Below are 24,431 nucleotides of genomic sequence, written 5' to 3' on the forward strand. Positions count from 1 at the left end.
TTTTTAACCCCAACCCCCCTTTAACAAAACAGAACTTTCAAGTAACAGAATACAAATATGAATGCTGACTTGACTTGAACTACACTGAGCTGCTCTTCAACATGTTTTCACCCCTGGAATGAAAACTTCCTGAAGGAGTTTTTTTCCCCTCTGAAGTGCAGCCCTCTAGTAAACCAGTACCGCATACATGCCTTCCAATACCCACCTGTGTACCGGAGATGGTGAGTCCTCCCAGCTGTGGGCTCTAACACTTGACGTTTGCCATTCATCCCAATGAACACAGAACATGTTTGTAAATCAGATAGCCAAAGAGAAGCAGCTGGTTCATTTCCAAATTCCAAAACAGCAATCAGTCCTGGTCACAGTCCTGAATAGAAAAGCACTTTCAGATGCATTCTTAAATACCGATCTCTCACACCGTCCCCCTCTCTCTCTCTCTCTCTCTCCCTCTCTCTCTGAGTGTGTCTGTGTGGCTCATGCTCTTTCATACGGTAAGTCCGACAGTCACTTCCCAGTAAGAAGGAAACAGTGGGAGGGAACCTCACGCCCCCTCACTATGAATCAATACTCAGGGTTTCTGAGGAAAACATCTGACTGGTTCTGCCCTGGATTCCCATAAAACAAAAAAAGGGAAAAAGAGAAAAAATAACACTTCCTGGGCAGTAGAGGAACTAGGAATTCCCCATGAGCTAAGTAGTGTGTACTATACCGGGCTAAGGGCAATCTCTTGACAGGCACGGTGTCGGTGTGTGTGTGTGTGTGTGTGTGTGTGTGTGTGTGTGTGTGTGTGTGTGTGTGTGTGCGTGTAGGGGAGGGGGTGTTCGGTGGGTCAGGCGGTGGAGCCACAGTCGTTGTCATCACCAAAAAATGCAGTCTCATTCTTACGGTTAATGTAGCAGCACTACCATTATGAAACCCCAGTGCCCATTTACACATGCAATAAAAAAGATCTTTGCTGAGATAAAAGTCACGCTCCATAGTTCCAGATACAGTTGAAATAACCTCTGAGAGAAGGAGAGGAATTTACCCAAATCATTTCATTTTTACAACCCCTCACTGCAAAGATAGCAGCAAACAGTATGATACAATATTGGCTGACATGTCCATTGTCCATTTAAGCCATTCAAAACTTGACTGTAAAGTTTTACTGTGATGATAATGTCATAAAACTAAATTATGAGGAAACTCTCCACAAGAAGGTAAAAGTGGCCAGTGAACAGCCACTTAAAAGCCATTACAAAAATGAGGGAGTCCACTTTCAGATAAGTCCTTAGGTGGGATAAGTTGCAATTGACATTTTGCGCAGGACTTCAGAAACAGACCTGGCTTTCATGCTGCTGTTTGAACACTGGGGAGATTGGCTGCAAAGGTCAGTGATCCCATTTCCTTTCCCCTCACGATCCTAGACACACAGACCTTTACAGCTTCTCATTGCTTTCACTTACAGTTCAATCACCACACCTTTAAAAGCATCATATAGTGCAATGAGGACGTTGTCTATGATGACTAAGAAATCTTGAGTGGTTTTGTGAAACAATGATATCCTTACACAACTCTCTTTCAAAATAATCTAAGATGAAAAGTAGGCCTATTATCTGGCAATGGGAACGAAGGACATTTCAAAGAATAGTGCATTCCTACCTTCCGGTCAATAACAACACTAGTGAAAATGCATCTCACTACACATTAAGAATTAACCTACAAAATATCACAATATGATAATTTTTAGGGTACATTGTTAACAGCATAAGTAAACAGAAAAGAGGACAGAGGCCTACATGTAAGAGTATTAAAAGTTAGGCTACACACACAAACTGACAATGACGGCTGAATTCATGTATGGCGTTACACAGGGTACATCATACAGTCGCTGACTACAATAACCAGAATGCCATTCTAGGCGGGTTGTTTAACTTCCGCTTTCAAACTCCCCCTCCTACTAAAATGGCGGCTTTGAGATACCGAGAGAATTTCAAAGATCAACAATGTTGTTTTAACTACCTTATGATGTCTCTGGTTTAGCTAGAAATTGATATAACTGCCGAAGATTTAGCAATACAGCAAACAGGTGCATACATAGACTTTTCCTCTTTAGATCCAAGGGAAGGAAACAACGCATCTTCAAGAGTGTTTGCAAACTCTGACAGGTAACTTATCTATGCTGGCTAGTAACGTAACTGCTTGCTAGTAACGTTAGTTATGTTCACCTGTGTCAATATCGCTTATTGCACTCAGACAATGTTAGCTTAGATAGTTGCTTTATCCTTCTGGATGCGTGCCATTTTCTGTAGAGAACGTTTTGTTGCTTGCTGTTTTCTCACGCTTTCAAGCAAACATAGGATGTGGTTGCATGATTTGCTATCAAAGCGTTCATATAACTAAATTGTCTTACTGTAATTGAATGTGTGAGATGGTTGGCTCGCACGAGTAACATGGCAAATGCGAAATGTGGTCAATGCTTCTTGACTTGACCAGTATAGGCTTTTTTTAGTCAGTTCTCATGAACGACAACGATTTGGTAACGCCCATCTACCAGGCTAGTCCTCTTGATCCCACCATTTTTGCACATCCAATGAGAGGTCTAACTTTTTGTTTTCTCTCTTTGATTCGGATTTAAGTCGGGTTTTTGAGTCACTGGAGTTATCACCAATAACTTAGAAACCCCTACCAGTGATCATGTCCACTGTGTTTCAAGCTCCAAGTTGATATGCTACAGCACTACTCAAACGTATCAGCCCGAGAAGCCACTCTCTTTAAACACTATGCAACAATTTGTAACTTGTTGAGGTATGGTTTTATAGGCAACTAGTTTTGGTACCTTCCTCAAATTCATTTTGATAGCATATGGTTATGTAAAGGACAGATAAACACCTGTGTCTTCCCCACTAACCATCCAGTATGTAGTTCTGTGTACCGGGCTGGAACACCCTGCAAAAATGGAAGAAAAACGTTCACACGCAAGACACTGCCAGCTATACTGCTAAAAGACACCAGTTAATGTGTTGACAAGCTTCTATCAGTGTCAGCTGGTGGTGTTTGCAAGATTTTTGCATGCCTTTGAGGAAGTTAGCTTACTAGTTTTGGAACAGAACTTGGTATTGCTGCTTTAACTGCTGGTCTGTCAGGGCTCGCTTGTCAAGATGTCTTGTTTAGACAAAAAACGAATATACCAGAAAATAATTTCGATTTATTTTTAATGCTAATAGCTAAATGGGGAATGATGTGCTCGTCCACCTGGGCTCCTGGGGACTATACCTAAATGACTGCTGTGGTATGTGGTGAGGTTGAGATAAGCGTACCAGGATGTAGCTATACTGTGCTACTGATGGGCTATTTCAAGTTGCTCATGCCCACAGTTTACGGAACATTCCCTCCCCCAAGGTTTGCTAAATTCCTGGGATGGGCAAACATGGCCTAATTAAAAGTTAATTAAAAGAATCAGTGAATGTGTCATTTGGCTGAACATATTTAATGCTATGTTTACACTGGATACATGCCACCCAATTTATTTATTTATTTTTCCAATTGGCACAGATCGGATTATCGATATGTTTCATGCTGGTTTAAACAGGATACAATTAGGGATGCAACGGTAGAGTGGTCCCGCGGTTCGGTATGTATCACGGTTTTGGGGCCACGGTATGTTTTCGGTATTTTTATATTAAAGGGGGGGGGGGGGAAATCACCCTTTAAACTGTATATTTATATTGTTTTAAATATTTATATTTATTTTGCCAACAGACAAGTAAAACCTTCTTTTCAGAAAAATGGCAGCATGACTGACTAGGCCTGGTTTCTTTCTCTACTACAGTGAGGTAGCTTACACTTGCTCTGTAGGTTCAACTGTCAGTTAAGAGAGACGTTTGTTAGTTAGTTAGTTAGACTGCCTGTAAGCAGGACTACGCCAAAACTACCAGCTCGATTTCTGTGAAACTTGGTGGGAAGGTGTAGCATGGGCCAAGGAATAACCCGTTACATTTTGGAGCGGATCCAACTCTCGGAGCGGCTCCACGAATTTAGTTCCACTTTCGCTAATGTTGCCAGATGTGGCATTTGGTCTTGGCTAGGGCTGAACGATTTGGGAAAATAATCTAATTGCGATTTTTTTTCTCCAAATATTGCGATTGCGATTTAATATGCGATTTAAAAAAAAAAAATCCCAACAAATCGTAATGTATGATTTTAAATATGACCAACACAATATTAGATACATTTAGTGTAAAATATTATTTCCCACATTTTACATTTTTATTTAACTGCTCATTGCAGAATCAAGAACAACAAATCGGTGGCTTTGCTACTGTGCATTTAAGTAATTTAAACAAAGTCATTGTAAGAATAAACACAAGGCATGCACTTTTTTAAACACTGTGTGCAAAATGTACCATCTTAAAAAATAATATTTTTTAATTTTTTTAGACCACGTTTTTAATCGCGAACGTTGCGGTTTGAAAATCGCGTTCCATCATATCGCGATTAAATCGCAAATGCAATTAATCGTTCAGCCCTAGTCTTAGCAGAGGTATGCTCTGTCCGAGTGCAGCAGAGTTTTATTTGTCACAAATTGCTGTTGGAAGGAAGCAGCGAAAAAGATTGCTGTGTTTTTGCTAACGAGTGGACTCCTTGCTCCACCTGGGATATGGCTGAGTGATGGCGACGTAATTGAGACATCGTGTTAGAACTGTTTCCACTCGAGTAGCCAACAGTGGGAAAGCAATGCTTGCAGGACTGTCCTTTGTGTACAGTCTTCTCACCCTCGTCATCAAATTGAGCGCTGAATCCAAAATGTTCCCACACTGCGGACTTTGAAAGACAGCGGTGCATTCCAAATGTACTTCTCTCGGTCTAGCTAGTGTTCACCATTGTCAAGTTGGAGATGAGAGTTTCCTCTCTCTTCTCCAGCTCCTATTTGCATACAGACCGCTGATAGGCTCCAGTGAAATGTTGACACGCTCCAGAGATGTTCTGTGGATCTGAATTTACAACATGCAATAAGCAGGTTTTGGAAATGAAAGGGAAATGACAGGCCTATCGTAATTCCACAGTTCACGTGTGCGTATTGAATTGTAGGGGATGTAGAGAACAGTTCGACTTAATACCATGTACCGTTGCATCCCTAATAAAAACCCAAGAATTCAAATGTTTTTACGTCAGATCTGTAACACATGTGGTACTAGATTGGAAAATCTGATCTACTCATGCAACGGTTGTATAACCACAAAGATTCACATTTTTAGGATTCTAAGTTCATTTGTGCGGCAATGGTATGACATGTTGAAAAGGTATACATAACTGAAACATTTTGTAATGTTTCCCCTTCAAAGCAAGTCTCATGCTGCTCTTCATCCAGGGTTTTATCACCATTATTGAGACCAGATGGTCTAAACAGGGAAAGAATTGTCAGTGTGCCTTAAATGTAAACATAACATTAATGAACTGAGTCACTAAAGTGAACGAGATCTGACGCCACTAGTCAGATCATCTCTCCTAGTCATAACGTTTTAACATAATGTTGTGCCACTGTTGTCACCTTTATAGATTTGCACGTTCAGTTCCCTGTCATGAAACCCTGCAATGGTTATGTGCTATTTTCCTTATTAGAAATATGTATTTTTGATGCAAAATGATTTGTTCCTCATTAGAGGGTTCTGCTGACCAGTAAGAGTACCATAATATTGGAAATTAAAACGTTATTGACAGTGACACATTCATGTTTTATTCAATCCTCTAACACGAACTCTAATTCTATCTAGATGGCTGACACTGATAGTCATTCTTTGCATGCGAACAAGTCTAGAATCACCAGTAGCCTCAAACAACACTTCATTTCTATGGGTAAGGGGTGTGGGAAGCACCTGGTCAAGTTTACAGATATGCAACATACTATTTTTTGTTGCAATGATGCACTGCTAATTCTAGCTTTCTACTGGGCTTCTTGTGGTTCACACTGCTTTGCACAAACCCACTGCTTTACATTTTCCCACCTCATCTGCTTTTAATTCTCACAGTAAATGCTATCTGCTGGATGGTGCTGTATGTAGCTTGACTTAATTTGAATGAACATCTAGGACGAGGCCAACCCTAAAGTTAATCTCATGAGGACATGAGAATACCTTATCTGAATGCCACTATTGTTATTTTGGGGTTTTAATCATTGCAATCTTTGGAAAAATATACCCAAACTGCACCAGTTTGTTAATTTCCCTACCAGGGGAAATGGCACATTTGCCCACTTCCACAGTAAGATAAAGAATGCATATACTGTTGTCTCCAAACCCTATCTGGGTTAGTCTGACCACCTGCACCGCCAGGCTGAAAGCTAATCTAGTCGTAGTTAGAAGTGTTTGGGTGTGGACCGACACTTGCAGGGTTGCCTAGAGGCTACAGACATGGACATTTTCAAGGAGGCCGTAAATAATATTCACGGCTACACAGAGACTAGTTTAGTTAGTTAGCTATATCAACTGGTGCACTTCCATCTGTGTCCCCTCCCAAACTATTTGTGTTTTTTCCCAAATCAAACACCCTGGTTCAATGCAGACATGCATATGAAGATCAGGAGACGGTGTGCAGCTTTCAAGTCAGGGGATGTCATTGGGTATAAGCAGCCCGATATGAGCTACAAAATGACATAGAGCTGCCGTAGAGTTGTAAGAAGGGCTTACTCAAAAAAAACTTGAGAGCTGCTGCCTAGATAACACCACATGTAGTATGTGACAGGAAATCCAATCTGTTAGCAACAACAGGAGAAACACGAATAGGACCGAGATAAGACCACTCTATCAGACAACCTCAACAGTTTCTCTGCCAGATTCAACAGACTGAACAGAGACATCCTCTCAAAATCCCCCTGTAACCCAGAGGACCATGCACTCCAAGTGACACACACAGGTTCTTCTTCTAGCTTTGAAGCATGTAAATCCCCATAAGAAAGCCAAGCGTGGCACAGAGAGTCCTGAAAGCCTGTGCTGTGTGTACACCACATTTGTAACTCCTCTCTCTCGCTCAGAAACAGTCCCACAGCCCTCTGTTATAGTACTGGTCCCTAAAAGAACGAACACGGCCACAATTAACGTTTTTAGGCCGGTGGCACTGGTTCTCTAATCCATAAACTCTGTGGTTCTACCGCCCGAACAGATCAATGGACGATGCGGTGGCCCTGGCGTTTCACCCTATACTAGAACACTTACACTACGAACAGAACATACGCACGTATGCTCTGCTTTTAACATGATCCGGTCAGTGAAGCCGATTGTGAAGCTGGTTACATGTTTCTTTGCCTTAATATGGAAGCAAACCTGAGCTGGGCCTATACACACACACACACACACACACACACACACACACACACACACACACACACACGGTGGCTCTACTTCATCAGGCAGCTGAAGACGGCTGTCGGATGTCAGCCCTTCACCCCGGCCGATGGATGACTCATTGAAAGCATTCTCGCCGTCACTGTGCGGTTTGGAAACAGCAGCCAGGCTGAGAGGAAATGTCTTCACCGAGTCATCAAAACTGCAGAGAGAACCATGGGCTCAGACCTCCCCACTATGGACACACGCTGCACACTACACACAGCGCTGCAGCAGAAAGCATAGCATCCTCAGTGACCGGCTCCACCCAGCTCACTCTCTGTTCAGGTGGAGGAACTCAGGGATAACACCTGACACACCACAGGCCAGAGAACGTCACCACTCACAAAGCACGTTTCCACAACAGCTTTTTTCCCCCAAAGGACATTAAGGCGGGAAGGAAATACCACACACCCCACCTCATTCATACTACGGACACTTAATGCCTCAAAACACACACGCCTTACGGGCTGTGTTTTTGGACCTAACTACCCCACTCTCTCTCACTCTCCAGGTCTCTGTCATGCAGGGAATTTCCCCAGTCCATTGTTTAATTTAGTCTAGTCTATGTATTTCTCTATGCTGCTCTCTTAACTGCCTCACCTTTGCCTGTTTTTTATGAAAGCTGACTCTATGAGCTACGCACACTCCAATGTACCTGTACTGTCCTTTACCTGCGCGAATGGCAATAATATCTATCTATCTATCTATCTATCTATCTATCTATCTATCTATCTATCTATCTATTGATCAATCGATCGATTTATCTGTCTACTGCCCTCTCATTTCCTCTCTGTATAATCTCTTTTGCAAACCTGGATAAGAAAAGAAACTTCTTCTCATCTAAGAATTTTTTCTCTCTATGAACTTCATTACATTTGAAATGTTAATTGGGGTTGGAGGGAAGAGTAGTATTTTACCTCTTTATGTTTTGTCTTTCCCTTTCTATCTCTCCACCAGTGAAGGACTTTATCCCTCTAGGCACCCAGAGACGAGCCAGTGCTGATAGCGACCGGCGCTCTCTCCTCCCCAAGCCGGAGGCTTCCTCATGGTCTCAAGCCCCAGCCCCCGCTTTCCAGCCCCCCTCTCCTACCTGCCCTACAGTCCTCTCATACCAAAAGGACTCCAGGAGAAGGACAGGTCCTCTATTTCCTCGCAGCTCTAGCCAGCCAGATGCCAACATGCTCTTAAGGAGCTCTGCGAACCGACTCAGTAGGTCCTCCAGGCGCAGGGCATTCTCACCCCCCGGCCCCAAGAGGCAGCAACCCTCCCCAGCCAACACGAGGAACCCTGTTTGGGTAAGTAGTATGCACTTACATTTAGATTTGAAGCTTTTATCTGACGGCACTTACGAGTGAGGTACAATGCAAGCAAATGGCAGATCAGGCAGAAAAAAAAAAACAGTGAAAGCAAAAGGTCATGAAAAATATTTTGGTTCATTGTACATAAGTGCCAGATAGGCACTAAGTGCATAATAAGTTGCAGGCAATAATACAAAGTGTTTATTGAAGAGGCAGGGCTGAAGTATGTAACAAATGTATACAACTATTTTTATTTTATTAGGACAGCCATTTATATACAATTAGCTGTGCAGATGCAATGAAAATGTGTGACCCTGTTTTTAAATTTCTTTGCAGATGGCGCCTTCTCGTAACTTCAGGAGTGCTGAGCGTAAAAGTTCTGAGGCTTCACCAAAGAAGGGTCAAGCTGTCCATGGCCACAAAATGTCCTTTGGTACCCCCAAAAAGGACTCCCATGAAGCATCCGGTAGCATGATTAAGACCTCGACCACTAAAATGGTAAAGGGTCTTTTTATTGATTATTTTACATTCTTCCGTTTTGCTGGTTCTTTCTTTCCAGTCTGTTGCGTCATGCCTCTACACTGTGAGAATAGTTGACAGGAAATTTTATGACGAGTCAAAAACGTCATCACCTGAAACTGGTCGAGTGGCTTTAATTTAACATTCAAGCACTTCCTCTTTCATTATGAGTGCTTTGAAACGTTGACACATGTTTATCTGGATAATTCAGACAGAAACTGTATTTCTTGAATTATTCCCATGGAGAAATCATGTTGTCTCATGTTGCCTCCTCAGGTGTACTTGGGTGTGGTTGTGTTTCTGTCACACTATTATCCCAAGAAGAGAGGCTGTACAATGCATGCATTCATGACATTTTTTCAGTGTGTATTAAAATATTTAATGTATTTTTTATTTTTTTGTCTCTTTTATGATTTGATGTTCTCTCTGTTGATCTGTCCTTATGATTCTTCCAGAAGGAGACACTACATAAGATGTCTCGAGGTAAAGTTCTGCTCTACACAGTAGTTACCACATTACATCTTTAATCTTTCATACAAACTTTCGCTTTGTACTGAGTCATTTTTCACACCTGCTTCTTTGTATGGCTTCATAAAAATATTTTTAAGTGCGCCCCCTAGTGTTCGCTGTTTTATGCATTGGAAATGCACATAACCGATGAGTGTGATAACCTCCAGAATCGTCACGCGACAAGTCGGTTGAAGTTTTACACCTTAAGAAGTTCAGTAACACAGTTATTTTGTAAAATGAACGTTTACTTTATACTTTACCTATCAAAATGGATGGCCTATCGCTGGTTATTAACTCTGAATTGGAGTGCTTTCCAGCTCAGCCTAGAGATCATGCATCAGGATGTAAGTTAACGTTACAGTTAAGAGTTTCATGTTCCGTTAACGTTATCGTAGTGTTCCCTACAATTTAAATAAGCCTTGGGGCAGAAGCTTACGTTGTTCTCGATACCTACCTTAAATGTCATCTTCGGTCTTTCCTTATGGTAGCCCAGGGTCACTTTTAGCGAATTGCTCTCTTGCAATGGTTTGTGGAGAGTCGACGAATCAACTAACGTTAGCGTTAGCTTTCTAACATTTTGTGTTAATCATTATTTGTAGCATTAATGTCAGTTGAGTTTGGATTGTTCTAGTCATTTCATTTTTATAACCTTAACAATTATTTCGAGGAATCGTTCAATCTGTCAGTCAACACAGGGTGCTAAAACCGAGTGTCAAAACAGTTGGATAGACTTTTGGGTATGAGGTGAATTCGTCTATCTGCTTTTTACAGTATATACTAGTGCTTTGACATTACAATGAAAACTCACACTTGCTGCCCTAATCCCTCAGATGCCTAAATCTTTCACCTTTTAAAGTTAGGTGTGTGTAATGTCAAGTTCTCAACTGCAGGCTCTGCTTTTGATTTTTCAGAGGACACTGACATTCTATTTTCTTTTGTTTGTCATATCTTGCTGTAGATGGCAGCAGCCTGCAGCCCCGCTTGGTACTGAAACGGCTTCGGGATTCTGACTTGGAAAGCCTGGGTGAAGTTAAACGGCCATGCTTGAATAACAACCATCAGACGCACACCCAAACTCACAAACCTGTAAACCCTGGACCGGAACATACCCTCTCACCTCCACCTACTGCCAGGCCAGTTTGCACACCCTCGAACTCCACACGGCCTCAGACAGAAGAGGCTCTTATATCAACAGTCCTCGCACAGTCTGAGTGTGAACTGACGCATACATCCACAGATTTAACATCTTCTGAGACTAACACGACACACACATCCACAACCACAAACACCACAGAACCTGAGACGAAATCCAGACACACATCCATTGACTTTGCCCAGTCAAACCGGACAGACACCTCTGGAAATAAAAGCCAGCCAGCATCTAAACCAACACATACTGCATCTCAAATGGCACACATATCCACAAACATCACTCGGTCTTCCTCCGCGCCTTTGTACAGTCCTACTCATTCCACTCCAAGTTCCTTCCCCAATCAAGGACACACACCCAGACCTTTCCAACCCAGACACACATTCTCCCCCACACAACCTTCTAGACCGACATTCACACCAACCCACACCGCACGCGGTTTCCATCCCATCCTCAGCGCTGTTCCCAGATATAGACACACGCCCAGACCCGCACAACGTGCTCACATATACACGCGAGCCCCTGGACCTACCTTCCTTCCTCCCAGACACACCCACACACCTGCAAGACATCCTTCTGCGCCTAGAAATACCTGTATGCCATCAAGCCCGGTGCCTAGACCCTATGCCACTTTCACTCTCAGTCCTTTAAACACTGCACCTAGACTGACAAGCAGCCATACATCCCTACGCCCAATGTTCAGGCCCATGCAACAGCACGTGTCCTCACCTACCCACAGGCCCACAAATTCTGTAGCAAGACACACACACAATTATACATCCACCAATGCAGTGTCAAGGCCTACACCCACACCCACAAAACCTGTTTCTACACTTACCAAAACCCCTACACCGGCAAGCCCGTCTAGATCCACAGATTCTCACACACCCACAAAACCTGTGTCTACACTTACCAAAACCCCTATACCTGCAAACACATCTAGATCCACAGATTCTCAAACGCCTACAAAACCTGTGTCTACACTTACCAAAACCCCCATACCTACAAACTCTTCATCTAGAGCCACAGATTCTCACACACCCACAAAACCTGTGTCTACACTTACCAAAACCCCCATACCTACAAACTCTGCATCTAGAGCCACAGATACTCACACACCCACAAAACCTGTGTCTGCACCCAAAAATACGCCCACAAACCCCGTCTCTGGACCTGCACGCACATGTCGCCCTGTACACCCCTTTTTCCAGTCCAAACAGACACATGCACGCCCTGTCAGACCCTTGGGACCCAGCCCTCCCCCTGGGGTTGCCGATGCCAAGCAGCCCCGTGTCACCTCCTCCCCCAGCACTGCAGAGCTATTCACCCCGCCAAAGTATGTCCAACGTGCCTTCGTAAAGTGTAACGAAGAGGGTCCGGTGATAATGAAAGAAAAATGTTCACCAAGACTGCCTCCACTGTCTGAGCCATCCCCCTCCTCCTCCTCCTCTTCCTCGTTGTTACCGGCTGCGTCTGTGAAGAGTTCATCGAGGAAGCTCTTTTCCCAGGCAGACAGCACAGTGGGCCCGGGCGAGACCACAGAGAGCAGCGACCCTCAGCCCAGCCCTCTCAACCCTCCGCAGCCCTCTCCCATCCCCTCTGAAGCCGACCCTCCAGGGTCTGGCCCTGTCCAGGCTCCCCGGTCCCCCTCTCCGCAGATGGACGACCTGGATGAGATTCTCACCCCAGACTCTCTGCCCGCAACCGCTGGCATGGATGTTGACATGGTTTCCCCTGAAGCCAGCCAAGACTCACCCGCCCACTTGACCTCACAGCTGGGCACCTTGGTAATGGAGCCTGATGAGACTGTCACAACAGCCCAGACTGATGTTGTGTTGGATGAGGCCGGCACTCTAAAGGCTGAGATCCGCACCTTAAAAGCGGAGCCGTCCACGAATGCGTCACAGGTCTGCTCCGGTCAAGATTCATTCAGCAGGACACACGTCCCGTCATCTAAGGCGAGCCCCGCCCACAGCCTTGAGGTGCTGTGGGTGGACCCTCTGGAGGATGACCTGGGATTGGGCGATGGCCTGAGTGGGCTGGACTGTGCTCTGAGTGACACGAGCAGCAGCGAAGACGAGAAGCTGCTGTCGCTGCAGGAGATCATGGAGCGCAGTGTGCGCCCGCCCCCCACCCCTGACAAGGACGCCTTCCCTGCGCCCAGCACACCTGTGGCCAAAGCTCCTGTGAGTGGCGTTTTCTCTTTCATCAGCAGCCGGACTCTCCCATTTCCTCTCGTTTTCCTCGCTTCACTTCCTCCTTTTGTTTTTCTCTCTGTTCTCTTTTCCTTACCATCAGTTCCTCTTCTTGTGTGTGTTCTCTTCCCTTACTGTACACTCAATTCTTTTTTTTCTTTTCTTCCTTCTTCTCATGTCCAATCCTCTGATTTTGCCGTCTCATTCCTCCAGCTTCTTTATGTTTTCACAGATCTTGTCCCATTCACAGTGCTCTATAGCAGTGGTTCTCAACATTTTTGTCCGGGGACCCCATAAAATCCATTTGCCAAGTCTCGCGACCCCCCACACATTTTGACAGGATATTATAGGTCTAAATTCAGTTTCATCTTGAATGATAAGACTGCTTGCTGAGACAATATTAGTTTTCATTATCCACCCTGATGTAGAAAACACCATTTCTGATAGACTATACAGCATGTCAAAGCCTAATATGTTGATGCACAGGGCAGCAAGATCATTTCGCGACCCCCAAAAAATGTTTGGCGACCCCACTTGGGGTCCCGACCCCTAGTTTGAGAACCACTGCTCTATAGTAAGAATAGGACTTTGTTTTGTGTATACTTCGCATTTTTGTGTCCAGTAATCTTGCCATCTTTCTTTGGCTTGGTTAGGTGGAGCCCATCAAGGCCAAATCTGTAAACTACAAGAACACGTTGGAGCAGATGCTGATTGAGAAGGAGAAGAACCAGAAGTGAGTGAACACGCACACACGCACACACGCACACACAAAAGTACAAAATGATGCTCTTTTCTCAGATTCCTTGCCTCTTCTCATCCTCCCTGTTGTCTCCTGTCTTTCCTCAGGTCGAAGGAGCTGGAAGAAAAACTGCTGCAGTGCTGTCAGGAAAACCTGCTGATGATGGCAGAGGAAGAGGAGGAGAAGGAGAAGAAAGAAGAAGAGGAAATCTCTCATGAACAGCAGTATGCATACTAACTCTATTACATACACCCTTCAGCAGTATGCATACTTACTCTATTCTATAAACCCTTCAGCACTGCTTTGTATGGAGAATGCCTGATGAAACTCCTTTCTTTTTCATGTTCAACAGCTTTATTTGTAAGGGAATAAGCACGAGTGATTTTTCTTTTTGTTTCTGTGGGTCAACAAAGTTCAAGTTTGGAAAACACTTTCAAACACAGGACATCTCTCTTATTCACCAAGGGAAATGAATGGCTGAAAAAGGTGTGTGTGTGTGTGTGTGTGTGTGTGTGTGTGTGTGTGTGTGTGTGTGTGTGTGTGTGTGTGTGTGTGTGTGTGTGTGTGTGTGTGTGTGTGTGTGTGTGTGTGTGTGTGTGTGCTCTCTTTTGCCTTACAGCAAATTTGTCCAGAAGTACACACTGACTGCCAACACCATCAGGGACCTGCACCCCGGAGAGGAACTCTTCTCTCTGGCCAGCTTCGGCCGGCTCTTCACCCAGGACAGTCTGCTTCTGCCCTCACAGGGCATCTCCCCCAAGAACGCGGCCCAGCGCTCCATTCTCAGGTACACCATCATCTTTGGGGAAATGAATGGCGCCTCAAAATAGTGATTCTCAACGATCAGCAAGAGCTAATATTTTGCCTGTGTCTGTCTGTCTGTCTGTCTGTCTGTCTCTCACAGGGCCAGTCCTAAACATGCTCTCCTGCTGGTACGGGCAGGGCTTCTGAAGAGGGCATATGCCTCCAGTCCTTGTCAGCCTGAGGTTTCCCGCTGGCTCCTTCAGGTGATAGCCTTTCTCTCTCTCACTCTCACTCACTCGTTCTGTCTGTTTCTGTTTCTCACACACATAGCAGGACTAGCCATAGGTTTCTGTTATTGTTACAGTTAGTGTTAATGGTTATAATTTCTGATGTTTTTTTGTGAATGTTTTGATGCTGGCAGATGATGTCAGTGCATTCGGACCCCTGCATGTCTGCGCAGATCCTGCAGTCTCTGAAACACATAGCCCTTATAGCTGGCCTAAAGATTGGTAAGTATACGTCATGTGGGACTTCATCAATTAAATTAAAGGTGCCGACTACGGCTACGGAATTTGTCACGGACAAATTTTCCATAATTGATTAAAAGTACAGGTGAAGTATTTAGCACGGTTTGAACTTGGGTCGAGTGCTTGTAAGGCAATAATGCTATTCACTGTACCAACTTGGGCATGAATCTTAATGAACTATTAATTAATCATTGGCACGGAATTGTAGCAATTGTGCCAATCTTATCGCCACAGAATTCCTTAGCAACAGTCACATCGTGAATTAATTCATATTGGAATTATGTGGGACTTTTTAAATGAAGCAAATAATGTCAAATTGAATTGCTATATTATACTGAATAATTACTGTGGATGAAATCTTGCTGCTTTAGTCATAAGTGGTGTGTTTTAGTGTTATTAAGGGCATTGGGCCTCATTCTCGACGAGGTTAAGAAGAATTTAAGAGGAATTTCTTCTGAATTGGATTTAGGACAACATTTGGCATTCATGAAAGTTTTCTCATCTGGGATTTGCTCTGAACTTCAGAAGACTTTCCGAACTCGAAATAGCAGTCGTAACTCGGCCAGAGTTTTCTCAAATGCGATTCCTTAAAAAACTTTTGAGGAATCGCATTTAAGAAAACTCTCTGTGTTAATGAATTTGTGAGAAATCGTTGGTGATTGCGTTCACATCAACTCTACAGATCCTCGGATTAAAGTATCATTAACAATTACGTTTCACATGTAGGCCTATAGTCATGATTCTACGAGGCACCGTGATGTCATAAAATAAATAAAAGGACTACATGCTGCGCTCGTCTAGTGAGCGTCGTTTGGCACTGCCGTCTGTGCAAGTACGGCAATCCAGAATTTTCAAGTAGTTCCACGTTGGTGGAACGAACTGCCTAGCACTACCAGAGCAGGCGCGTCCCTCTCTACCTTTTAAGAAGCTTTTGAAGACCCAACTCTTCAGAGACCACCTCCCTTCCTAACTGGCACTTCGACTAGTGCTTAACTTGCACTTATAGCAGTTACATTCCTGCACTTCGTTTTTATTTCCTATTTCGTTTTTCTATTTCTTATGTAAAGTAGTATTTATTGTTACACTAGGTCTCTTTTGCTCGTAGCTTGACTGTTCTATCCCTTGTACGTCGCTTTGGACAAAAGTGTCTGCTAAATGACTAAATGTAATGTACACGAACACTGCAAATGTAAGTGAATAAATAAATAAGCACTAAACTCAATCACGTTGATATAGCTATAGTGGAATAGAATGGACACATCTACATCCTGCAACAGTCCATCTCTGCACCGTTCGACTGCACACGTCACTACGGTTGCGTGCCCTTATAAGGAGCTGGCAGGGCGTGTATGTATGCAAATTCAGGAGCACGAGAACGCGCTTTCAATTTAAGAAAACTCTTCCGGGGGAGCACAGCCCAGAAAACTTCTGCTGCGTAGGACCACATTTTCAAGCGTGCATGAATTTGGCGGATGTCTTTTGCTTACGTTGTTTTTCCGAAGCCCGTAAGAAACATTTCAGAAGAAACTTCAGAAAATGTTCGAGAATGAGGGCCATTGTGTCTGCCATTGCCACACTATTAAGAGCTATTGGGACCGCAGGACTGGGTAATGAATATAAGTGGAGCTAGATAGACAGATGGACGGATAACCGTCAGACTATGTTGGACTGAGTTGTTGTAAACTTTACTTATAGGTGGTAATATAACAGCACGGGTTAGTATAGGTTGTATTTGAGCGCTGTTGCCTTTTACGAGTGGCTCTTGTGTGTTCTGCAGAGAGTCAGGACCTGCAGTTCCAGGTGTGGGTGCCCAGCGTGCAGGACGTGGTGCTGGTGTTCCTGAACATGGGCGTCCCCTACATCAGCATGTTCCCTCTGGAGATGCTCCAGCCATCTTTCACCGAGGCCGACCTCCTGTGAGCGCCGCACCTCGCCTGACCTCGTCCACACCTGATATCACCTAACACCTAACCTCATCTCAGTCAGCATTGGATGTATTCATGGATAGAGAGATTATACATGCTGATACATTATGTAGGAAATAAGAAAGAGAAAGAAGGAATGATTAAAAAGACAGAAACAAAAGAGCAAAAGATGAGAGATAAAAGGAAATGCTGAAAAAAAGGATGACGAGGGAAGAAAGCTGTAAATAAAAACAGAGACCATGAACTTAGATATTCAGTCACAAACAGAATTAACAACAGCAGTCATATGAAAGGAAATTAATGTAATGTTAAAGGGACAGTGGCTTGAGAGCATGGGTCACATGGGTCACATGGCGCCAGCACAGCCACAGGGTCATGGGGTCAAATCCCTGTGAGCTCAGTTGCTGACAGGGTGTACACCTACACTGCACTTTAAGAGTATGAGGAAGATGATCATCAGCTGAATAACTGCATACAAATGAACTTCACCTCCACAAATGTCAGTGGTCAGCCGTTGAAAATGATCAATGACATTTCATAAACTAATTTGTGACTAGTTATAGTCACCTAAGCTGTGGTTGCGGGGGGGCTGTGAGTCACGCTCACGTAAAGGCTGACGGCGGTTCGCCCTCTGTGTTTTGTGTCATCAGTGAGAACACTGCGATTGGCCCCGAGTGTGCGCCGAGTGGGAGTGAACACGCCACTTTTCCAGAGCACAACTTCGACAATGTCATCAAGGTGGGGCTCTCTGCGATTTCATCACCACCCACCCCCGCCATCACACATCTGCGGGTTCATTCAATTTCTTATCACGCCATTTCTCAGGAAAACTGTCTCATTATTCTCATTCTGGGAAGTGTTTCCCATACGTAGGTTGGAGTTACATGACGTTATTTATTATTTATTTGCGCAGTTTTCCACATTGTTTGTTTTCTAGATAAATGGATGAATCAGACCCAGGGCAAGTATTAACCTTTACCCGAGGCATGTTTCCCTGGAATGGCAAATTTGCAACATGACACTTACTTTATAGGGCCTAGTTTGTGACCTGAGGCAGAGTTGATTTCATAGTGTTTATGCGCAATGTCAGTTCAGACTATACCCACCACTGATAGGGCTATAGTGTGTGTGTGTGTGTGTGTGTGTGTGTGTGTGTGCGCGTGTGTGTGTGTGTGTGTGTGTGTGTGTGTGTGTGTGTGTGTGTGTGTGTGTGTTTCCCCCATCTGTTAAGCCCCCTCCCTCTGCTGATTCTCCTGCAGTACCTGAGTGTGTGTGCGGCGCTGTGTCCGCGGGTGTACTCTGATCGAGAGCTGCTGCTGCTGCTGGCGCTGGTGTGCCGGCTCAGTCTGGACACACACCTGCAGCTGCTGCCCCCCACCAACCTGTCCACCCTCATGCTCCACCTCATCAGTAACATCACAGACTGGGACACACAGGTACGCACACACACACACACACACAGGTACACACACAGGTACACACACACACAGGTAGACACAGGTACACACAAACACACACACAGTTCAGCAAAGACACACTCATGCCCTAAAAGTTATACTCCATTCAGAATCAGATACTCAGTCTGAAGATACAGGCTTGGTCTGGGGGAGGGGGATTGATAAGTCATATATGCTAAAAAAAAAAATATACGGTTTTGATTGTATTTAATTGTATAAACTAAGTCCGAGAAAAAGGCTCATCACTGCAGAACACAAAGCAGTGTATTTTGTGTGGTGGGGTTTCCATCTTCCAAGTGAAGCTAAATGGATCAAACTTTACAAAAAGCCAGAAAGCTCCAATCACACAGCTTGTACATGTTTTGACATGATATTTTAAGTCAGATATGACTAAGGTAAACCAAAAAAAGAGAAAGGAATCCTGTGTCATCTGTGATAACAATGTATCCTGGCTTGTCTTTTTCTTTTTTTATATATATGTTTATTGTTTTTCACTTTTACATCAAGTACAAAATGGATCCATGAAATCCCCTTAAAAGGGCAGATTTAGCAAAACACAACATTGGCTCAGCTACACACATACAATACAATACAATACAAATTAATGAATAAAGAAGAAAACAGATACACAGCAAAGTACTCTCTCTTATGACCTTTCAGAAAATCCTTGTAACATAATGTCAGAGACGTTGGGGTCCAAATAATTCAGATAAGGTTCCCAAACTTTATAAAATTGGTTTGATTTTGAATGCATCACACATATCAGGTATTCTAGCTAGAGGTACTAAATCAAACAGCACATTATGCCAGCCCTGAACAGTTGGCTCTTTATCGCTAATCCACTGCAATAATATATTTTTCCTAGCTGCCTATATAAGAATACAAGAAGAGTGCCTGGTTTTTAACATTACATATTGGCTGGTCTTTTCTAGGAATCTTAACTGAGATCATTGTTGGGGAAGGCACTGGCTGTAAAGATCAATCACAAACTGATTATTGAAACGATTAACCACTAGTTGTATTTTACTCAATTCAGTTGACCCCAGAGTTTGCTGCTGACCGGCACATAGACCCCTCAATGCAGACTGATGATGAAATCAGAAGAGCAAAGGCTTTTGCAGGGCAGGGGCAAAAGTCATAATCATATTTGCTTGTGACCCCCAAGCAAGGGCTTGGAAACTTTGAACCTTTCTCTTGCTTTGGGTGTGATATGATGTGGCATGCCGACGGTAACGCAGATAAGGCTTCAGTATCAATACTGGGGTTTTTACTGTTTATTTTAGGAACGTAGAACTCGGACAACCCCACATCTTCAGCAGTCAAATTTCAGCAGTCTGTCTCACGGATTTTGGAAATACTGTCATGTGGAACTGCTAGTCATTCACACCACAAATGACTAATAATAGACTATGTGATTTACACGGCAACTTCACACACAGCGTGTACATATATTAATTACACATAGTTAATAAGGTCGGATTGTCAATAGGTCTTTTATCCTCTGAGTAAGTGTTTGTTGAATAAACCACGTCACAATAAGAAAAAATGCAGACATGTTTTTTTTTTTTGTTGTACCATTGGTCCTTGATGGATCGGGGGGTAGCATTGATGCTGTGGGCTTCTTTGTCCATTTTGTAACCATAGACCAAAGTCTGTGGGTGGTGCATGTCGCTGAGGTTCTCTTTGATCATCTTAGGGAGCAGATGCGATTAAACCAACTCCTCAGGTTTTTAGGGGACTCTGAAGACCCACTGACTGACTGACTGACTGACTGACTGACTGACTGACTGACTGACTGACTGACTGACTGACTGACTGACTGAATGAGTGGGTGTGTGGGTGTTGTTGATGCTAACGGTCATGTTCCTCTGTTGTGTTTTTGATCACGGTCCCCAGCTGCCTATAGTGTGCCGGGCTCTGACTGATCTGACGGAGGATCACCACAACCTGAGACGCCTGGTGCAACTGCTGCCTCCCAGCAGCCGGGGGAGGTGAGGTCTGCACACCCACACAAACAAGCGTAAATATGGGCATACACAGACGTGCACAGACATAACACACACACACACACACACACACACTCAGACAAGCACACATTTTCACAACACCTGCACATACGAATGAACACACACACAGTTGCTTGTTTGTAATCAAATACTCCGATGAAATGGTTACATATGCTGAAAGATACACTCTCTTACCTCATGAACACACACACACACACACACACACACACACACCTTACTTATGTCATGTCAATGCAAACGCATGTTGATTCCCATAAACACATACTGACAAATACACTAACACACAGCACCATGAATAGACCCACTAATCAACAGCACTCTATGGAGCTAGCATGTTGTCTCCTGGGCCTATATGTCTCAACATGCTTTTTTTATCCGCCGTGTGCTGATGGTTTGTTTTGGAGTCCACAGGCAACTTAGGAGACACCTCAGCTTGTCAATCATCTCCAGACTGCTCAACCACAGGTGCACGTACAAACCTGCCAGCACTGAGTTCCAGGTACAGGCAGAAGAGAATTGGGTGGAAATATATCCTGCTGATCTGACTTAAGTAAATAGTTAGTTGTGTCGTGTTGTTGTATCATGTGTGTGTGTTAAGACTGACTTCCTGTGTGTGTGTGTGTGTGTGTGTGTGTGTGTGTCTCTGTTGGTGTGCCTGTCTGTCTTCATCTCCCCTCTACAGCTGTCTGACCTTCGTCGGTATGTGCCCCGCATGAGACCATCTCTTCTGAAGCACATCGCTAAGAGACCGGACATGGAGCAGGACGAGGCTACGCTGGACCAGCAGGTGAGGAAAGGGTTAAACATTGAAAGCAAGCCCAAGGCATGGGTGGCTGTTCATGTATTTTGTGGTTGTACCGCTCTGGTTTGAGTGGGACATGGAGAGAGAAAAAAGCAACACTTGCAAAACTAGCATAATTTCACTACTTTTACTTCCAAACTTCTATTTTGGTCAGTATAAGAATATAAGAGGCAGCCATACATACCATCATGACAGTCCTGATACTACTTGTATAAGTTTAAGATACTGATTTTAGGGAGGGTATCTTTTCAGATAGGTATAGACAAGAATGTCTGGTGATATCAGATCTTTCATCTTTCATTTGATTGCTGTTTCATGTCTAGACAATAACAACTTTGAGTAATTCAAACAGTGCAAACAAACAGTAATGAGTGTGTGGAGATGGATGCACAGATGGAATCAGTTCATGACTCATGTTATTCAAACCCGGATTACTTCACAGTAGTTTGATGCACAGACTAGCAAGTAGCATCAATGGAAAGGGCTAGTCCTTCACAACACGACAATGAGTATTCAGTGAGATATGGAACCAAGGGTCTGAATTTCCAACAAATTTCCAACGAATCTGGACGCAAAATTGCTTCCGACTGGTATTTAGGGTTAATGAATTGAAAATGCAACACATGCCAACCGTAACCACAAGGAGGCCGTATCTACAAACTCATACTGGTTAGGTCATTCATCAGCACTTCCAGCAGTGGTTCAGAGGAATAACCTTTTTGAAATAAAATAAAATTAATAAATATAATATTTTGTCAATGAAAGAGTGTTTCTTCCATTTTGCTCTTTTCCAGGCATACTATCTCTGCTATAGCCTCTTGGATCTGACCAATGAAGCTTCCAATTACGAATTTTTGCGTCCAGACCAGAAGGTAGATTTATGTGCATAAATGTTTTTTTGTCTTTGTTTGTTCATTTACTTAGTAGTTTTTACTTTTTGTTTTCTGAATTGAGGTCATAAAAGCACAGTGCATTTCAAATGGCTATTAAATCTCACATATCTTTGCATGAGACATTTGTTGAGTTTCCTCCTCTGAGAACATTGCTCTTATTGTGAGCTCCGCCATTCAGTGTTTTGTTGTCGATGCAGTTTTTTTCCCTGTGTACACAACTGTTGTGGTCAGTCACGAGTCGGTCGAGTGCAGTGTCTCTTACGGAAAAAGCAGCGCAACTCTTTGTGACTGTGGGCCCATTGGCTAGCTCTAGGCCCTAAAGAATGAAGGCTTGTTGTCCTTCACTAGCACTTCCCTCTTGGCTTGTAAAGAGAGGTTAATTCAGTGTGTGTGTGTGTGTGAAAGAGATTGATAGACAATGAGTGAGTCTGTTACATAGTGACTAACCCTGGCTTCCTTTTCCTCCTTCTAGAACCAGCTGAAAATGCTGTCCGCACTACTAGAGAAACATGTCAAGTGTGACATCCGTGAGAGTGAGAAGTGTCTTTACAGGAGTAAGGTGGGTGGCTATGGATACCTGGTACCTGTTTTTTTTTTTTTTTTAAACCATGAAGGGTGCTTGCCCAGTGCCCTGCGGTGTGCACAAGTAGTAAAGTGACCTGCAAGTCTGTTGAGTAACTATCTGCACTCACTCTGTTTTCTAGGTGAAGGATTATGTTGCCAGGATATACACCAGGTGGCATGTGCTACTGCAGAGAACACGACCTGCACAGGTACGAAACGGAGGAAACAATACATAAATAAATAAATGTACCCTTTGAAAATGGAATTTGCAAGGTTTGCTGTTGTAAAAGACAGCTTATTACAGTACATTATCTTGCTGAGCGGCTGATCATATTTTATTGTGTTTTCCTCTAGGGAAAGCTGTACGACTTCTGGGAGCCTCTGTCTGAGGACGCATTGAGCAGCAGTCAGGAAGAGCAGCAGGAGCAGAGACGACCTCAGGAGGTGCAGGAGCAGAGACGACCTCAGCCGGATCGGGAGGTGGAGGAGCAGCAGGAGCAGAGACGACCTCAGCCGGATCGGGAGGTGGAGGAGCAGCAGGAGCAGAGACGACCTCAGCCGGATCAGGAGGTGGAGGAGCAGCAGGATGGCAAGGAGAATGTGGCCGAGGAGGCAGAGAAGATGGCTGAGGAAGAGCCGGAGGCAGCAGAGGAGGAGATGGTAGATGAGAGCTCAAGAAACGAGACTGTAATGGAGGAGGTGACCATGATAGAGCAGCCAGAGGAGGAGGAGGAGGAGGAGGAGGAGGAGCAGGAGCAGGAGGAGCCAAATAGGGAGCAGGGTCCTTCAGCAGAGGAGGGGCTTGACAGGGTGGAGGGGCAGTTAACCAAAAGGGACGGAATGCCAATACAAGGGGAGGAATTGCACGTGCTGGAGGAGCCAGATCGGAGGGAAGGGCAGCCAACTGAGGAGGGACTGGACAGGGTGGAGGGGGAGCCAACTGAGGAGCAGGGAGAGGAGATGGAGGGGGAGGGGCTGCCAGCAGAGGAGGCGCCAGCGAAGGAGGACAAGGAGCTTGCCATGGAGGAAGAGTTAACAAAAGATGAGCTGCATCAAGAGAAGGAGGCACTGATGATGGAGATGGATATGGAGCTGCATGGGCAGGAGGAAAAGGCGATTGAGAGCAGGATAGAGGTGGGGGAGCAGTCGCCTAGCAGAAGAGAAGGAGTGCAGGCGGAGGAGGTAGAAATGAAAGAGACAGGCACAGAGTCTTCAGAGCAGAAAGGACCAAATACAGAGGAGCCAATGACAGAGGTGGAGACAGAGGCAGGGGACAGATCAGTGGGGGAAGGCAAGCCCAGGCTGGAATCTGACAAAAAAGATGTTGGATGCAGAGGTGAAGAAGAATCAGGCGATGGACACGCACACCTACAGCCAGGGCAAACGGTGCTCTCTCCCACTGAAAGCCCCTGTCCGCCATAGTAGGGTGTGTGGGGTGTTGACCACCACAAAAAGCTCAGGGAAACCTCTCTCAGAGGTCATGTTTGCTGATGTGAGCGCTTCATGGGAACGGGGCGTCCTCCTTACAGTTTAGATTTGCACATGCACAGTTGTTCAGTTGTTTGTTTCATTTTTTTTTTTTGGAATGCCACAAGTTTGTGCACGTCACACATGCCGTGTCCATGGTCTTAAACATCATTTTCGCTTATACCTATGTACTCGTCAACAGAATGCACTATACAGTTCTGAAGACTCCAGAGATGAGCGTATACTTAGACAA

At 44.3% G+C, this 24,431-nt stretch overlaps 1 protein-coding gene across 6 annotated transcripts; it reads left to right on the forward strand.

Moving 5' to 3' along the window:
• The first annotated feature begins 1,843 nt into the window (after window positions 1-1,843).
• On the forward strand, window positions 1,844-24,377 carry slf2 (SMC5-SMC6 complex localization factor 2). 6 transcript variants are annotated; one of them, XM_031579574.2, is made up of 21 exons: window positions 1,844-2,147; window positions 5,754-5,835; window positions 8,319-8,656; window positions 8,996-9,157; window positions 9,634-9,661; window positions 10,647-13,024; window positions 13,687-13,766; window positions 13,880-13,996; window positions 14,392-14,559; window positions 14,677-14,779; window positions 14,938-15,025; window positions 16,821-16,959; window positions 17,619-17,706; window positions 18,228-18,404; window positions 20,322-20,416; window positions 20,864-20,951; window positions 21,135-21,239; window positions 22,049-22,126; window positions 22,620-22,706; window positions 22,852-22,920; window positions 23,066-24,377. In XM_031579574.2, exons 2-21 carry the CDS (start codon window positions 5,754-5,756, stop codon window positions 24,131-24,133), a joined length of 5,538 nt encoding a protein of 1,845 aa, XP_031435434.1. In that variant the 5' UTR covers window positions 1,844-2,147; the 3' UTR covers window positions 24,134-24,377. The 6 variants fall into 6 exon arrangements, with proteins under 6 accessions (XP_031435434.1, XP_031435438.1, XP_031435437.1 ...); XM_031579577.2 differs by lacking the exon at window positions 1,844-2,147 and having other exon boundaries at window positions 4,464-5,835; window positions 23,066-23,236; window positions 23,282-24,377; XM_031579576.2 differs by lacking the exon at window positions 1,844-2,147 and having other exon boundaries at window positions 4,464-5,835; window positions 23,066-23,161; window positions 23,207-24,377.
• Window positions 24,378-24,431: the final 54 nt, after the last annotated feature.

Source organism: Clupea harengus, chromosome 13, assembly GCF_900700415.2.
Source record: "Clupea harengus chromosome 13, Ch_v2.0.2, whole genome shotgun sequence".
In the NCBI taxonomy this organism is placed as follows: domain Eukaryota; kingdom Metazoa; phylum Chordata; class Actinopteri; order Clupeiformes; family Clupeidae; genus Clupea; species Clupea harengus.

Bases quoted from the DNA above. Each gene is read 5' to 3' on its own strand.
- slf2 (XM_031579574.2), top strand. From the start codon at position 5,754: ATGGCTGACACTGATAGTCATTCTTTGCATGCGAACAAGTCTAGAATC. The intron at 13,997-14,391 runs GTATGCATACTA...TTTGCCTTACAG, and splicing joins GAAATCTCTCATGAACAGCA to CAAATTTGTCCAGAAGTACA. The intron at 22,921-23,065 runs GTACGAAACGGA...GTTTTCCTCTAG, and splicing joins AGAGAACACGACCTGCACAG to GGAAAGCTGTACGACTTCTG.